General features: G+C 48.9%; 1 protein-coding gene across 5 annotated transcripts in view; it reads right to left on the minus strand.

Moving 5' to 3' along the window:
* Positions 1 to 633: 633 nt before the first annotated feature.
* KDM2B (lysine demethylase 2B) overlaps positions 634 to 17401 on the minus strand; it is a 39242-nt gene continuing 22474 nt past the window's right edge. For 4 of the 5 annotated variants that reach the window (XM_063315599.1, XM_063315602.1, XM_063315601.1 and 1 more), the window contains 12 exons: positions 16105 to 16191; positions 10401 to 10625; positions 8993 to 9136; positions 8783 to 8870; positions 7865 to 8136; positions 6277 to 6315; positions 5155 to 5828; positions 4275 to 4438; positions 3323 to 3484; positions 2519 to 2737; positions 1863 to 2039; positions 634 to 1641 (listed from right to left, as the gene is read on the minus strand). In XM_063315599.1, coding sequence (XP_063171669.1) covers positions 1490 to 1641; positions 1863 to 2039; positions 2519 to 2737; positions 3323 to 3484; positions 4275 to 4438; positions 5155 to 5828; positions 6277 to 6315; positions 7865 to 8136; positions 8783 to 8870; positions 8993 to 9136; positions 10401 to 10625; positions 16105 to 16191 — 2403 coding nt within the window. In that variant the 3' untranslated portion in view covers positions 634 to 1489. The remainder of the gene's footprint in view (positions 1642 to 1862; positions 2040 to 2518; positions 2738 to 3322; positions 3485 to 4274; positions 4439 to 5154; positions 5829 to 6276; positions 6316 to 7864; positions 8137 to 8782; positions 8871 to 8992; positions 9137 to 10400; positions 10626 to 16104; positions 16192 to 17401) is intronic. The other variant, XM_063315600.1, reaches the window with a different exon arrangement.

Here is a 17401-nt window from a genome sequence, read left to right on the forward strand (position 1 = left end):
GCAAAATGGCTGGGAGAGAGCATGGGAGGCATGAAAGGCCACCAAAACTTGTTACCATGCCACGCAAAATCCTTTACTGCACAGAGCATATGAAAAGCCAGGCTGTTTCAGAGCTTGGGTGCACAGTATGAATTTCAGTGTTTGCAAAAAGGCTCTGAAAATGGGGGAGGGGGTTGACTTTGGAGCCTGGTGGCTATTCTGCATCCAGCTGAGCAGAGTAGGTGTAACTGTCATACCTTAAAGCTGACATTTTTCAGAAGGGAGCAAGACATGGCTTTATTTTTAGAAATATCTCTAAGGATACTGTGTAGAAAATCAAGTTGTTCAAGGGATACATGCATAATCAAGAATGTAGCATATCCATAACATTCTGAGTAATGGCTGACTTAATAAATATTTCGTTAATTGGCTTCGGGGTGCTTTTCTCTCCCTCCTTACTGTGAAATAGCCCGGAAAACTGAGTGATGCAGAGCAGAGAGACTTAACAGTATTCTAATTTTCTTTGTGTCATGGCGATATTAAATCTACAGGTTTGACAGCTTCACGTTAAGGATCTGTGAAGTGGTGTTATACTGGATATTTCTTTTAAGAACCGTTTCTACAGCTGGTGAAAAAATCACACCACCAGGTAGCAAAGGTTGATCTTTTATTAAAAGTTTACTTTACCCAAGGGACAGAGCAACTGGATTCCCCTGGATCCCAAATGCCATAACTGATGACAACTGAACAGAGCATCTCTTTACTTGTCAGGGTTTCCCCTTGGAACAACTTCAAGGGGTGGAAGCCGAGCGGCTTTCCGGGAAATATTACAAAGGCTCAACATCTATAATACAAACATGAGCAGAATGCCCAGCTAGCCTCTATTTTTGTACAATCATTTATACAAATTCAACAGAGGTAAAACTGCATGAGGAAGGAAGTCAATCAGAGAGACACCACTTTACAACAATGGCACTTAATGTATACTGAACCCCCCCCTTTTAAAAAATAATTAGCAGTTAACCAATTGTAACAACCCATTTAAAAACGAGAAAATTGCTTGACTTGCAAATGTGGAGCAAGTTTGAGACCCCAAATGTCTTTAAACTTCTCCACGTGACTGGCTATAACTGGAAGCTTCAAAATTAAGGAAAAGATGACCTTTATGCAGGGAATTTAATGACACATCATCAATCTATACACCTCTATACACCTCCTTGCCACAACATGCTTTACTGTGTTTCTAGAGTATACAAAGCTGTATATAAAACATGCTTTTTCATTTTAAAGTATTAACCTATTTTCCCCACCCCTTCAAAACTGGGGAATGTCAGTCCAATTGGTCGTGTCTCTTAAGAAGTTAAAAGTTCTCTCCTGCTTCAGGATAATTTGGCAATTTGAAACCCAAGACAAACACTTGAAATGCATTCAACAACTTTGCATAAATAACTCTCTAAAAGGATTTTGTACAAAAATAGTTTTGCATAATGTCAGATGTAACACAAAAAGTTCAGAAGGCAGGAATGCAGGGTACGGCCCACCTTAGCAAGCCCAGAACGAACATTGCTTCTGTTGCCTGCAAAAATGCTTTGCAAACGTACGTGCGCTCCAGCTGCAATCCTGAGTCGGCGTATCCACATCCTCCTCGGTGCATGAAAAGTCCTAGGAAGGTTCATAAACGGCCACCAGAGCACCAAATTCCACCACCGCAGGAAGGTGATGGCTAACTTGGCTGCCGTACATTCCTGCATAATCCAGTCTGTTCGCTCTGCATCTATTCCACGCCTCCAAAAAACAAACACACCCCTAACCTTTTTTCTGTCCTTTTTCCCCTCCCTTGTTCGTTCGCCTCTATTTACAAATCCGTCCTTGCAAATACTAACTCAGCTTCTGCAGCAGTTTCTCCTCCACTTGGCTGAACTGAACGCTCACGGACATCTCAGCAATGAACTGCTCACAGCCTTCCTTGCTCACTTGCTTGCAGTACCGCAGGTCGATGTGGCAAATGCTCCCACAGCGCTTGAAGTAGGAGAGGCACTGATCCGTCACCTTATTGCAGTCTAGGAACCAAACACAGGAGGTGCGGTTGAGGGAGTTGCGTCAAGCAACCGCAAGGAGTCAACCGATTCTGGCCGTATATAAGCGCAATAAATAAATCTCCAAACTCTTGCTGCAGGGTAACATGCAGGAGCGTTGATCAGAAAGTAGCTAATTCTATACCCTCTTCCATCCCCCACATCCACCAAGCCTGCAGGATTCTCCTCTGGGACTGTTTGGATCAGTGTTTCTCAACCCTGGCGACTTTAAGACGTGTGGACTTCAACTCCCAGAATTCCCCAGCCAGCATGAATTCTGGGAGTTGAAGTCCACCCATGCTGGCTGGGGAATTCTGGGAGTTGAAGTCCACATGTCTTAAAGTCGCCAGGGTTGAGAAACACTGGTTTGCATTGCAGTTGGACAACTAAGTCACGGTGTGCACAGGGATCCCTCCAAGAAATCTACGGTTGAGCCTCCCCCTGCTTTACCCTTTACTGCCTACCTTTCAAAATAACCTCGGTTAGGGAGTCCCGTGTGGTGGTCCCCACAGCCGTCAGTAAGTTGATGGATTGATCCGTCACGTGATTACAGTAGCTGAGGTTAAGCTTGGACAGAAGAGGCATGTGCCGGATAATCAGGCGCAGGGAGGCGTCCGTGATATCCAAGCCCGAGAGGCGTAACTCCGTGATGTTGCGCAGCTTGCTTCGGTTGTCAATCTGGCCTGCGCAAACAACAACAGGCAGCAAACTCGGTCAGTCATCCCTTCAGCTGCAGAAGCCACAATGCCACAGGCGCGGCTATGCACCGCCAAAAAAGGGCAAGGCTAAACCTTTGCGACCCTCTCGGCTCCCGTCTGGCCGTTCTGTTTACCCGAGGCCGTGGGATGAAAGGCCTTTTACACACAAAACACCACAGGGGAGAATAAAACTGAAAAAGGGCTTGGTCACAAGTTAACCATCCTACTCATCCTTTGCTGCAGCTGGATAGTTCTATCCCCATGGCTGGCTGGGGAATTCAAGTTGCCAGGTTTGAAAAAAACTTCTAGCCCATTCTCTGTTTTCCTGAACTATTCATTTTTTTAAAAAAAATCTTCTGGGAGTAGGATAATTTATATACTTTTTCAAAAAAAACCTGAGTAACTCAGACCTGAGTGGTGCACCCACAATCCTACTCTACCTATTTCCTTTGCCCCACTCCTGGGGCTGTCACGGAACCCTGAATATAGGGAACCTGGTTATTATCCTCCAGGGTCTCTCCAGAAAACAGACTCCCAGCCTTGCTGCAGGAGGCAAAAATGGGGACGCACCTGGCCTGTTGTCCGTTGGCGGTGACAAAAGGTCTCTCATTTGGGCATCCTTCAGGCCTTCCACCCACTGACTATCCAGAGTTCGGAGGAGGGGGCAACTTGAGCTGCAGAGCGCGGACACGGCAATCCACGAGCATCCAGACAAATGCAGATCCCGGAGACCTGTGGAGGGAAGAAGGCAACACTGGGCAGGTGTGATCCCACAGTGTGATGTTGTGTAGGAAAGACCTTGGGAGGCAGGGAAGAGATGCTAGAGCTCACGGCCTCCCAGTTTCTAGCCTGTTGTCTTCACCACTACACCAAATGGCTCAACAACAACAACAACAATAATAATGTATTAAATGTATATGCTGCCCAACTCCCAGCAACTCTGTGTGGTTTATGAATTGTTAAAAACTTTTTAGGACAAGGAAGCAAGAAAAAATAATAAAGATGGCAGAACTGACCAGACCAGATGGGTTCAAAGAAGAAAAGGGGGCTTCAACCCCCCTCGACCAAGGCCTGAGCAAAGAGCCTGGTCTTCAGGGCCCTTCGAAACACCAGGAGGCTGGTATAACGGGAAGAAGGCATAACTTTGAGGAACAGGAGGAAGAGGCACAACCAAGACAAGAGTCAGGTAAGAGAAATCTGAGTCCGGGGCAGCAATTTAATTTGAGGAAGCGTCTCAGACAAGACCTTCCCTCATTCTCCTGAAGATAAAGGGAGGGAGGGGGGACTTGCGAGCGCCTGCTACTACAACATTATAAAAGTAGCATTCGTATGCATAATGTTGGTTTCCTGGCCTGGTCTACCTTGGAGGGCTGACAGGTGGGGGCCATTCGAATCTCGAGGGGGGCTCAGCTCCTTCCCCCACAAAAGGCAGCTGCGTCAGGACCCTCTAAGCCCACTTCCATCCTCCACCTCACGCCATTCCCCGGTCTGCCTAAGGCAGGGATCACCAAGGTGGACCTACCTGGAAGCCGGCTGATAAGCCAGCTCAGCTGCTTTTTGGATATATTTGTCCAGCTCAGATCTAGCGTGACCGGCTGCCTTCTGATGATACCGCTGAGCATAAGGGGAGTGATGGATTTACAATGGTTTAGGTCTATTTTGGTCCACAGCCTTTTATCACAGCACCTGAAGGAGAGCAGACAGGAGGTCTCGTAAGGACACTGGCCCACACCTTGGAAAGAAATACGAGAGTGCACAACTCCTTCAAAACCTTAAAAAAGAAATGAAGCCTTCCAACGTCCAGGGGAGCTTTTGGCCCAGAACCCACAGCTTTTGGGAGGCATTTTTTCTTTTTAACAACCAAGTGCAGGGCCTCACATGGCTCCCCGTTTGGTATTTCAGTAATGAAATTGTGAGGGCCGGCTTCAAGCCTCACAGCAGCTTGTGGCTTGTTTTAACAATGGTTTGCTAAGCCATGTTGGCAGAGCTCGCCCCTAATGCTAAGCCATAAATCAGGGCTTGTAGAGCCCAAGAGGGCTGGGTCTGAAGACGCAGCTTCAACATAGACAATAGGACGGTGTAGCCGAGCACGCAAGCCAAGCCACTCGATTTCATGGAGCAGAAGGGAAGGTGTGAATTCTGAGACGAGCTCAGCACCGACTCTGCCTCTTGCTTGCTCCGCACCCGCCACAGAATTTATTTTATTTATCCCAAGCGGGAGCGCGTCTCTCAACCGCTTTGGAAGGAAGACAAGCAGTCCAGGAGCTTCCCAGTTAAGAGGCCAGCCATGTTTCCAGGCACCGCTGAATTCTCGGCTCCCTCCTCCCTGCCGAGGGTCACGGCCACTGCCGCCCTGCCCTCGGGCTGGCTCCTCGGGGGGGCCCAATCCCCCCGGCGCTTACCACCTGTTCCAGGTCCGGCACACCCTCATGCAGACGCAGAGCTCCCTGGGGCTGAGGCAGCCGAAGACGGCCATCCAGACCTCTCGCTGCATCACGTGGGCCGCTCCGTCGTCCAGCAGAAGCGAGTCCGGTGGGGGGCTGATGGGGGGCGGCCGGACGACGTGCCGCTCCATCTGGACGCACTTGGGGGGCGAGAGGGAAGGGGGGGGCCGGGCGATGGCCCTGGGGGCGCTGCTGCGAAGGCTCGAGAGGAGCTGATGCCGGAGCTCGCGGGGGGCCCCGTTCAAGCCCTTGCCGGGTGGGCGAGGCTGCTCAGGGCCCAGGCCGCCCTTGGGGTCCTCGCTTTCGCTCTCCGGCTCCGACTTGATGGGCTGGTGGTTCTCGATGGCCAGGCTGTTCTCGGTCTTCTGGATCTCCTGGTTCAGCTCCTTGCTCAGCTCCTTGCTCAGCTCCTTGTTGGGGAGACGGGCTTTCCGCCGGGTCTTGAACTTCTTCTTCTCCCGGGACTCGGCCCCTTCTGAGCTAGGCCCCGCGGTGGGCGAGCTCGAACGTGACTGGTCACTCTCCTTGCTTTTTGGGGGCTCCTCGGGGAAACCCTCCCCAGGCTCTTGCTTGAAACGGCGCAGAGGCTTGAGGGCGGCCGCCCGGTCATCGGGGGTCTTCCAGGATCGCCTCTAGCAAGGGGAAGCAGAGCAACCAAGGACTGTGCTGAACCAGTTTTCAAGCTTGGCCGCTTTAAGATGAGCAGACTTTGACTCCCAGAATTCCCCAGCTGGCATGCGTGGACTTCAACTCCCAGAATTCCCCAGCCAGCATGCATGGACTTCAACTCCCAGAATTCCTCAGCATGGCTGGGGGATTCTGGGAGTTGAAGTCCACCCATCCTAAAGTTGCCAAGCTTGAAAAGCACTGTGCTTGCTCAACCGCAATCTAGTAAACGAAGCACAATGGGCTGGCGACACTCAATACATTAAGCACAAACCACCACAATTGGGCCTGCTTGTCACTCCCGACCACAAGAAACACACAATAGCTTAGCAAGTTGCGGGAGACCAATATGATAGTGACGCATCCCTGGGGAAGTTTGGGGGTGGGAGAAATCTACACAATTGAACAAAATACCTTTTTCCTGAACAGCTTCTCTTCTTTGCCCAGTTTTAGCTGCAGTCAGAGAGGGAAGGAAGCAGGGTGGTGGTGGAAAAAAAGAGTTTTACTTATTGGAGGTCACTCTTCCCCAATCCAACGGGGTCCAAGCGTGTTGGACCACAATGCCCATCATCCCCTGCCAGACCCTGGACACCACCAGCTTGGGGAAGCCTGCAGCACAGACGCTTTTAAAAGCAAAGGACAAGCCATACAAGTCACACACACGGAACCACTCCAGGAGCAGCCATGGGTTCCACAGCCTTCACTAACTGACGAGCTGAGTCCCAGTTCACGGGATTCCCCAGAGAGCAGCGTGATGGGGAATCGAACCCCGTCAACGCATAAAAATGCCAGCAAGGTTTGGCTGATACGATCGTCGGCAGGGCAGGTCTGCTTTATTTTTTTTAATTATGGCCCCCTCCATGCTATTCTACATGCATCTTAAGGCCAGAAAGCAGAGACTCTGATCCTTTTGAATGACGGGCTCCCCACCTTGCAATTTCTGACAGCTTATTTATTTATTTTTATTAATTATGTTTATCAATTTATACATACTACAAACTAGGCCAGCTTTTGATAGACAGTGATGGTTGGATAAGGCGTTAATAGGACAGAATGAAGGAGTCCCAGGGACTGGGAACTGCTGGCAGCAAGCTGGGCACGGGCATTCTTCGGAGGAATCTGTAATCCAGTCCAAGTCACTGAACTACAGCTCCCAGCAGCCCTAGCCCCAGCTGGAGTTCCCCAGCTCTAGTGCAGAGCACCATTTTCCACCATTGCCATACAGTACCGCAAAAGAACATCTGCAAGTTGGCATCATGGGCCTCTGCTGGTCCTACCTGCACGCGCTGGGATGGAACCCAGACGTTTTGGGAGAGAAACGGCTCCATGAAAGGAACCAGAAGAGAACCAGAAGGACCTTAAGCACCATCTGGTGGCTGAGATGAGACACAGAATTCACACCAGAATGGGCAGTGCAGGTAGTCCTCGCTTAACAACCGTTCGTTTAGTGATGGTTCAGACTTACGACGGTGCTGGAAAAAAAAACTGACTTATGACCGGTCCTCACCCTTACAACTGTTGCAGCGTCCTGCGGTCACATGATCGCCATTTTCAACCTTCCCAGCCAGCTTCTGGCAATCAAAATCAATCGGGAACCACATGATTTGTTTAACGACCCCGTGGTTCACTTAATGCCCACAGAGATTCACTTAACCACCACCACAAAAAAGCCGTAAAATTGGGTCGGATTTGCTTAATGACCGCTTTGCTTAGCAACCAAAATTCCGGTCCCAATTGTGGCTGTTAAGCAAGGACTACCTGCAGCCCTCAGGATTTTTTCTGCTGAAAACTGGTGGAAACCATGCTCTTTGATCTCAGCACTGCAATCTGGGGGCCACAAAGAGGACTTCCTTTTTGAAGCCTAGAGACGCCTTGCCTGGCTTAAAAACACACATGTCAGACCTTCTCCAACCGGGCACCTTCCAGATGTGTTAGACCAGGAGGCTTGGGGTTTGGGGATTTGCAATCTCTGCACACCTGGCCGAGGATTCCCTGGCCTTACCCGCTTCCTCATCGCAGGCTCTTGGGGTTTTTCAAATTTCCGCTTCCGGCGTAGGTGTGCTTCTTCTGACTTCCTCCTCAAAAGGGGATCCAGGGGGGGCTTGGGCGGGCGTTCGTCGGATTTCTTGCGGGCGGATTCCTCACCCTCGACTTTCCGCTTGGCGACTTCCGCGACAATTTCCTTGTTCTCTCGATTGAGCTTCTGCTCTTTTAGCAAAGAGCCCGGGAGGTTGGATGCGTATTTGAACCCAGGTCCCCGCTTTTGCTTGTACGCCAGAAAGAGACAAAACACACAAGCAAACTTTATATCTTATGCCTTTTTCACCACAAAGGGGCTCCAGAAACCCCAGGTCTCTCCATTTCTCACCCAACTGGGCAGCAAGGGCCTATTCGTACATTACGGGAGGGAACCTTGAAGGTCTGCCAACAACGCAGGGATCGCGGCCAATCCAAGAGATAGTTCAGCTGAGCTTCAGTGCAGGTGAAATGGAATAAAAACAGGTTTGCGATCCCTGGAGATCACCACATCTCCCTCGGAATCTCATCAGATTTCAGGGGGAAGTCCCAAGCTCTCTTGGGACAAGATGGTAACCCTGCTTAATTAAAAAAAAAAAAAAGACTTCCTAATTTAATTTCAGAGGACCAATAGAAGAACTACAGAGATCAGGAATGAACGGTGGGGTCCTTGGTGCTCTCTGAGCTTGGCTGCCAGCTTGCAGACATTCTAATTTCGGGGTCCCAGGAACACCACCGGCACCAGGGCCGTTTTGTTAAAAATTTGTCTGCGGATCCTCCACCTGCACCACCGCTTGTAGGTTAAGAAGTCATCTTTGGGGCCCACCAAGACTCAGCAGGGAAAACAGAGAAAAAAGACTCGCACTTCCTTTTCCGGGCAAGCAAATCATTCCAGTAAAACTCACTTTCCCAGTTTTGCCAGCATGATTGCACTTCGGGCACTCCCAGCAGTTTGGCAGCTCCTCGTTCACCACGCCGTCCGATTCCCGCACCTAGGGGAGACGGGCAGGGGGAGGAGGAGAAAAGGCCGGGAGAAAGTTAGGCAGGTCCTCCCGTGGCACAGACAGGGCTGCGTCGACTGGATCCTTCTGAGCCACGGAAGCACGGCTCTTACCTTCAGGCACCCCGGGTGTATGATTTCATTGCAGATGGAGCACTCCATAAGCATGAGATTAAACTTGCCTTCCTCTCCCTCCACCGTGTCTTCTTTCCCTGCTTCTCCACACACCAAGCACACAGCTGTGTGGGGCAGCACTGGCTAAAGGGCAGGAAGAAAGATGAGATCAGGGGGCCAGGAAGCAAGAGGCACAAACGGGGTTGGCCCAGGCAACCCCCCCCAACAACTCATCTCATGCAGCCTGTTCTCCTACAGTTCTGCCAAGCCAGCGTTTCTCCACCAGGGTTCCATGGCACCCTAGGGGTTCCCTGGGAGGTCACGGTTTATTTAAAAAATTATTTCCAATTCAGGCAACTTCACATGAAAGAGGTCAGTTTCATTCTTTGTTTTTAGTATAAGAACGCTGGGAATGCATATAGACAGGCCTACCCAGGAAACAAATACAGTAATTTTGTAACTTCTGGCCTGTGTTTGAGCCTGAATGGGCAGGGGTTCCTTCCCCGAGGCCTGAAAAACATTTCAAGGGTTCCTCCAGGGTCAAAAAGTTGAGAAAGGCTGTGCTAAGCCAACGCCCCTCGTCACTTTTAAATCCAACCTTGCGAGGGTGCAGCTCTGCCTACGGCAGTGGTACGCAACCCGTGCCAGGGATGGGGGATAGTATGAACAGGAAAGAAAGGGAGGTGCACAGCAACAAACAGCTCTCCCCAGAAAGCATTAATAAGCATACGCAGTCTTAAGGAGGACTAAATGGGTTTACGGAAATGCCTCTGTTTTTAGACCACGTTTCAGATGCAAACGATTCGACAGCAGGTAACACCACGGGGACTTAAAATCCCTTGCTGGTGAGATTCGTAGTTTTACAAGGACCTTGGTTGGGTGCGCTTGTTTGTTTTTAAAAGAATGCAAACCTGAAGGATTCAGCCCCAGTTTTGTTATCTTAGGGGGCAATCTCGTAGCCACAGACAGGAACTATGGAGAATTTTTTTCAGGAGAACACCAGTGGAACGAATGAGACTGCAAGGAAGGTTCCTCGGTGGGTAGGGCCTGCTGGAGACGCCTTTAACGGCTTTTGCCCCACCTGAGCCCCCCCTTCCTTTTTTCAGCTATAAGGCAAGAGGACAGAGGAGGCCTTAATGTGCAGAAGAATGAAGAAGCTGCCGGATTTATCTGCCAGACAAGCAAAGCATCAGAGAACAAGGCTACACAGCTTCACGATTTGTCTTCTTCTGCACAAGTACTCTTGTTCAACGGCGTTCGTTCTCCCAAAGGGGCGCTGCCGATTTAGGGAAGGGTCCCCTTCCCAGCTCTGGGGCTGAAACGCTCCATTTTTTGCAGGTGCGTCCCTGGCCTGCTCACCCGGAGGCGATTCCTACCTCCAACCCAGGCGAGGAGGTACGGGGCTTACCGCGATGCACTGCCTCATAATGCACGACTGCTTCATCCGGCCAGGCCCACCGAACTTCTTCATGTCCTTGCAGAAATGACATTCGCCACACTCTGTCCTCAGGCAGGCTTCGCACTTGCGACATCGCGTCCTCCTCCGGCGCGCACCTGCAGTCGTCCGATTCGCTGCAAGCTTCACAGCAGAGGCGGGACCCAGTTTCCCCTTGGGCCGTCCAACTGTCCGGTTCTGGGAAAGACAGGCCACAGGATGCCGTGGTTAAATTCCTAAACGGCCGCTACCTTCCACGCATCGCAGTCATGAAGACGGTCCCTGAGAACGCGCCCAAGTTCTGACTGATGCCCTCGGAGAAAGCCTTGTAGGAACAAAGCAGACGTTACAACTTCCGATAGACTTTGGGTGCAGGTTCCTGTTTCGGGAAACCCAAAGTGGCAGGCAGCTTCTCTGAGTTTGGATGATACGGTAAACCACAAAATGCGATTAAAGAGCTGCAGGCAACAGAGGCTACCCAGCAGCAGAAATTTTTGGCTTCGCCCTTGTGCAAACTCTGCCAGACGGACCCAGGCCGGACACCAAATAACATGGAGGCCGAGCAGCCATCAAGGACTCCTGGGCTCATAGAAAGACAACTCGAAAGGCACCAATCTATTATTTATTTATTTATCTCAAATTTATAGAGCTGCCCATCTGACAAGCAAGTGACTCTGGGCGGCGCACAGCAGGCTAAAACACAGTTAAATCAATAAACAGTAAAACAATTATCGTTATTATTACTGTTATAAAAACATTAAAAAGCTATAAAAGAAGGAATACAGGCTAAGAGATGTTAATAATAGGGGACCCACCTCAATAATTCGTCAGTCCCCCTATTACACCATGGAAGGATAAAAACATGTCACAATATGGTTGTAATAAAGAAGGAGAAAGAAGGCTGCCAATCTCTCCAGTGGAATCCATGTTCCAGAAATGTCCTTTCAAATGAGCCAAGACAAGCTGCATTCACACATTATGCTAAGCTATCGAAAGTTGGTCGTGGTTGGCCGTAAATAATTTATGCTTAGCATTAAGTGTGAACTCAGCCACTGTGGTTTATTCAAAACGTGAGAATTAGGCAAACCATAGTTTAATACAACATGTGAATGCATCACTAACTTTCAAACCAAAAGCTAACAAACCAAAAAAGATGGGTAAAAAATACAATTCCCTATATCTGGTTTATTGTGCTCCTTTTCGAATAAGTTTTTGCTGACGCCAAATCATGGAGACGGACGAATGCAAGACATATCAGCAAACTGCAATTCCTGTAAAATCTTACGTGATATTTAGCAGACTGGGAATGAGGTACCTTTTCTACAATCCTAGTTGGGTGTTTTTTGTTGTTTCCATTATTTTTATATTGTTTGGTATATTGTGAGTCACCCAGAAGTGCTTGGAGTTGGGCATCATCAAATTGAATAAATAAAATAAGTAAATAAACCTGGTTGATTTGCCTGGGAATTCCACCTATGGATTAGCTGCAGAAAACTGGTGATAAGAAATGATCCATGGCCAAGTGCAGGTCTTTTTGTTCAAGCCGTGTAAGATATTTCCACCACCCTCAAGATAAAAGAGGCACACAGAAATGCCAGCTTCGAAACATTTCCCAAATCTCTTCCATTTCTCAGAAATTAGTGTGCCTTTATTTACTGCGTGTTTAATTTACCCTCCATTTTAAAAGAGCCACACGCATATGTTCCTCACCACTGCTATGTGAGGTTGAATAGACCACAGTTTATGCCTAAGGTTCTGCAAAAGTTTGCTTGAACCCAGCTAACTTTCTATCACTAGAGCAGTGTTTCTCAACCTTGGCAACTTTAAGATGTGTGGACTTCAACTCCCAGAATTCCCCAGCCAGGCTGGCTGGGGAATTCAGGGAGTTGAAGTCCACACATCTTAAAGTTGCCAAGGTTGAGAAACACTGCACTAGAGTTTTGCTTTTTGTTCAAGGTTTCTGGGAATTGTTTTTTTTTTAAACTAAGGGGTTCCATGGCCTGAAAAAGCTTGTACCCCCTTCAGAATATATGAATAAAAAGATGACCAGCTGAGCCACCCACTGAGGACAAGGGGGCCAAGTGGGAGGTGAACCTGCCATTCTCCAGGAATGTTCACACTTCAGTTCCCAGATTCCCTGCCAACTACTTGAGGATCCTCAGCCATGAAGTTGAACGCATCAAGGCCTGTCCAGATGTGACCGCACAGTCGGCCAACAACAGCCATTCAGACCCCACCTGGACTTTTTGCTCATTCAAAGGGAGTAAGACCCCCATCAACCAGATGGAGACACTCCCGTTAACCTGCTGAGAAGACCTCACATAAAGTTGGTGAAAACGAAAGTTGTGTTGAGTTTCACTTCACATTTTGTCAATGAAAAAAACCTTCCTCTTTCCAGGAAGCCTTACGAACTAATATTCATCCTTGGCACAGAAGCAAAGGGCTTCTGGTTAAACCAAGGGGTCAAAGTGATGTGGAACTGGGAACAATCCTAGGTTTGGCCTTTTTGCATATTATGCAATGACTGGGGTTACACACCAAGCCAAGCCATCATGTTGTTTCCTTGTCTTCAGCTTAGTGCAGTGTCCAAAGCTCCACTGCTCAGGCCAAGCACAAAGTGCAAACCAAGTATTGTGGCTCATTCAACGCACTATAGTTTCACCAAGAACCCATCCAATTATTTTATAGACAACGATTTGTGGCTTATCTCTGTGTGCGTCAGGCCATTGTGGCTTGTTCAGCACACCAGAGCTAAAACCAACACTGTCTTGGTCCCTTGCATGAGCTCAGCCATGATTAAGCCATGATTAAGGTGGGGTCTAAATGTAGTAACCATAGTTTGAGGAAAAAGAACTGTGACACTTTAACAAACCAAACCATTACATTTTTTTAACCATTTAGGGGGTATTTTTAGCAGCAACTTTTACCTACTGCTAAGATTCTTTCTTCTGATCCTTTGACCACTTCCAACGCTTATAATCTTCCCCAAAGAAACAAGTCAAGACACCAATGTGATCAATTTTTAAAAAATTAAAAATCACTGACAAGGTACAAAATTTACTGCAGAACCGAGATCCACTTAATGTGCAGTTCTTAATTTAAAACAACTAATAATTCTTAAAAAAAAAAAAAAGCATTCTAGGTGTTACAGAAATTTCCTCCCAGGCGTAAATTTTGGCCCTCTAAACGAGATTCACCTTAATTCTGTTTGGGGTCTTTAACCCAACCACAAAAATAATAAACCTACTAGACGAAGTATAATGTTGCCCTGATAAATGTTAAAAGGCGGGATAAAGAAATATGCAGAAGGAATATTACAAAGGAATAACCACGTTAATTGGTAGGACGCAGCCAGTCCAACCACAATTTAAGGAATAAGAAATATATGACAGTTGGAGACCTGGAAACAAATTCACGGTACATCAAGGGGGCCCAGCCTCCCAGCTAAAGAATTACACCTTTGTTGTTGTTTATTCGTTTAGTCGCTTCCGACTCTTTGTGACTTCGTGGACCAGCCCATGCCAGAGCTTCCTGTCGGTCGTCAACACCCCCAGCTCCCCCAGGGACGAGTCCGTCACCTCTAGAATATCATCCATCCACCTTGCCCTTGGTTGGCCCCTCTTCCTTTTGCCCTCCACTCTCCCTAGCATCAGCATCTTCTCCAGGGTGTCCTGTCTTCTCATGATGTGGCCAAAGTATTTCAGTTTTGCCTTACACCTTAGTTCTAAGTTAATCAACGTAAAGATAAAAAAAAAGAAAGGATTGCACGTTCACCTCTAAATCCTACATGGAATCCTAAATGATCCAGTGCAAGTTTACTCATCAGTAATTCCTACTGGCTTCCAAAAAACTTGGCTCTGCCCTCCGTTAGGGGGGGTCCTTTCTCCCTCCCCCACCTTATACCCCTCCCAGACACTATGGGGCAGTTTTAAAGATGCCCCATGCATATTCTTTTTTTACTGTAAACACGGAACAGACTCAATTCGGTATCTTGATAGGATTAAGCCTCCCATTCGGGGGGGGGGGGAGGACAAATCATTAGGAACCTGTCATATGCACGCACATGTGCACACACACACACACACACCCCTCCATTCACTCCTAACAGAACATATTTCACTGATCTCCAAGCACCCCCAGGATCCAGCTTCCTGTCCCTCCGATCAACGAAAACCCAGAATGTTTCGGTCGCCCCGAGAATCCGCTGCAAAGAAAATGAAAAGCCACTTCTTTCTTTTAAAAGAATAAAAAAACACAGTGAAGTTGGCTTCAGGGGGGGCCACCTCCTCTCCCACCCACCCAAACCCCGTCTTCCTCCTTTATTTTAGCTCAAAGACCCTGTTTCCCATGGGGTCCAACTCCCTGGCCCAGGAAGGGGGAAGGAAGAAGGCAGGCAAGGCTGGATGCTGCCCCCCCGCCCCTGGCCTGACCCCCCTCTTGGAGAGGGCACCCCTCCTGCCCCCTTGCAACCCTGCAAGGAGAGCGAAGAGGTGCCAGTGCAAACTTTGCCCCCTGAACCACCATGCAGACCCCCCCCTGCCAGCATGTATGCACGCACAGGCACCCAGATGCCCACCCAGGCACCCAGGGACCCCACACCTGGTCTTGCTCTGAGTCATAGTCCTCCTCGTCGGGGCTGACGGACATGGCCATCGCTCATGGTGGGCCCAGGATGGGCCAGGCTGACATGGTGGGGAGGGGGGCTGCAAACCTGGCTGGCTGGCCGGCTGCCCTCCCTCTCCTTACCCCCAGCAGCAGCGGCAGCAGGAAGAGCCGAGAAGGCCGTCATCCATATGCATGACTGCCGAACCAGGAAGGGGCCGAGCTTCCTCCCCTGCCAATGGCAAGCCAGCCTGGAGTGGAACAAAAGACGGGCTCTCCATTGGCTGCCCAGGCGGAGGAAGCCAAAAGGGGAGGAGGAGGAAGGGCAGGGCTGGAAGCGGGGAGGGGAGAGACAGCCCGTCTCTGCTGGATGCCCCCGGGAGAGAGGGAGGGAGCGGGGGCTCCCAGCCCGCAGCCCCCACCCGGCATTCATTCACGGCTGCTGCGGCCTTGCAAAACTCCCCTCCTGAGTAGGGAGGGTGGCGGAGCCCCTGCATGGGGATGCTGCTTCCTCTGCTTTGCCACCCCCCAGGAAGCAGCTCGGGCTCCCCAGCAGAGCATGGGCACCACAGCCTGAGATTCCTAACGTGCCCAACCAGCCTTGCACCTGCCCATGTAAAAGAAGCACATTTTGGTTCTCCACCTTGGCATCCGACAGAATCGCGGGCGGCCTCTTTTCCCCCAACGCTCAGCTGACACAGCGGTACAGCGGCTCTCAGTCACCCACCCAGGGGTGACCCCTTTGTTAGACCTCGAACCGTGGTTTGGTTGTCCCTGAAGCGGGTGCCAGCCTGGCCTTCATTTCTCCCCCATAAAAGCAACCGCAACGAGGTTCCCTGTCCTCTACCTTTCTCACAGAATAGCCGTTCACGAAGAAAATAATGTTGAGCAATGAGCTGGGCACCAGGGATTGCGAAGGGAGCTGAAAAAGAGGACGGTTGAAGCGAGAGCAAGGCGGTTGCTCAAGACGGGCCTTGGAGGAAATCTTGGGGAAACCTCTAATGAAAACCAGCCGTGGCTTAAGGCTTGGAGGCCTGTTGCTGCAGAGGCTACAAATCATGCTCCCAAGTCCTACCTTTGAATTTTTCTTAGGCCAGGATACCACAGGGATCCCAGAAATGGCCAGATTCTGGTCATCATCTGCATGCTCCTTCAGGATGTTCTGTTTCCAAAGCAAACAAAAAAAAAGGAAATTAAATATCAGGGTTTTCTAAGGGCTAAGTTCACACAGTCTACTATAGTTGTTCCTTTTGGCTTCATTTAAAGTCATTGGACTTCACAAACCAGGGTTTATAAGTCTGCCTACTGGTGGACCCAGCCATTCTGACCTATTCAACAAACCAGAATAAAGCCAATTTTAGCTCGTCCTCACATGTGAATCAAATCAAGGTGGTTAACTTGGCTTGGGCTTGGCATATTGTGTGAATCTGAGTCGCAAGGATCGCTGCAAAACTATACTCTCTGGTTTCTGGGAGCGGGCGATGTACGACAACATCCCATGATGACTTTTCCAGTAAATTATAATAAGGAAAATCCTGGGTTGCCACAGCAGATGAACCAGTGTTGGAATAAGACAAAGCACCGTCGTGTTATTTCATTTGGGTGATGTCAATTTCCATCTTTAGCTCCAAGATCAGCAGGGTATTCTCAGGAAAAATGGGAGATGGGAAATGGAACAGGCAACAGACAGTTCATCAGCCCAGCCCAAGTTCTCCCCAGAGCAGGTGGGCCAAGCAAGCAAGCTCCAATGTACATTTTCTCCCTTTCCAACAGAAATTACTCGCCTCCAAAGCAAGGGAATTGTGGCTGCTCTCTCGAATTTGTGAGGCCCTGCTTCATCAACTCTACATGATGCTACCCCACACCCTAAAAATTAAGTAAGAAAATCCCTCTGAGAAAGCCCTGCATTTTCCCGAGTAACCGAAAGCAAAGCCCTCATTTGTTCCTGAAACAAAAGTTCAGAAGGGCTTCCAGGTTTCACTTTCCTGAGTGCTAAATTCAAACCCTTGAGTGGATCACCGTACAATATAATCCTTTTTTTAAAAAATGGTTAAAATATTGAAATACAAAAAAAGGGTAAGAAGAGAAATGACATAGCATAAAAAAGGACTACCACATGTAGATTTTAAAAACGCATAATAAAAAAAGAAGATTAAAACTTTCAGGTGAGAGATCCTCCCCTTCCCTTCCCTTCCCTTCCCTTCCTCTCCCTTCATGTCCCCAACTGCTAACCACAATTTAAATAGTTGTACTTTGCATCAAACATTAATGATTGTTGATAGGTTCTGTTTAAGTCCTAAAAATTGTAGGTTAAAATATAAATCTGCGAGAGGACTGCACCACCTGCCTGAAGGAAATGGGACATTTATTCT

Source organism: Candoia aspera, chromosome 15 (genome assembly GCF_035149785.1).
Source record: "Candoia aspera isolate rCanAsp1 chromosome 15, rCanAsp1.hap2, whole genome shotgun sequence".
Classification (NCBI taxonomy): Eukaryota; Metazoa; Chordata; class Lepidosauria; order Squamata; family Boidae; genus Candoia; species Candoia aspera.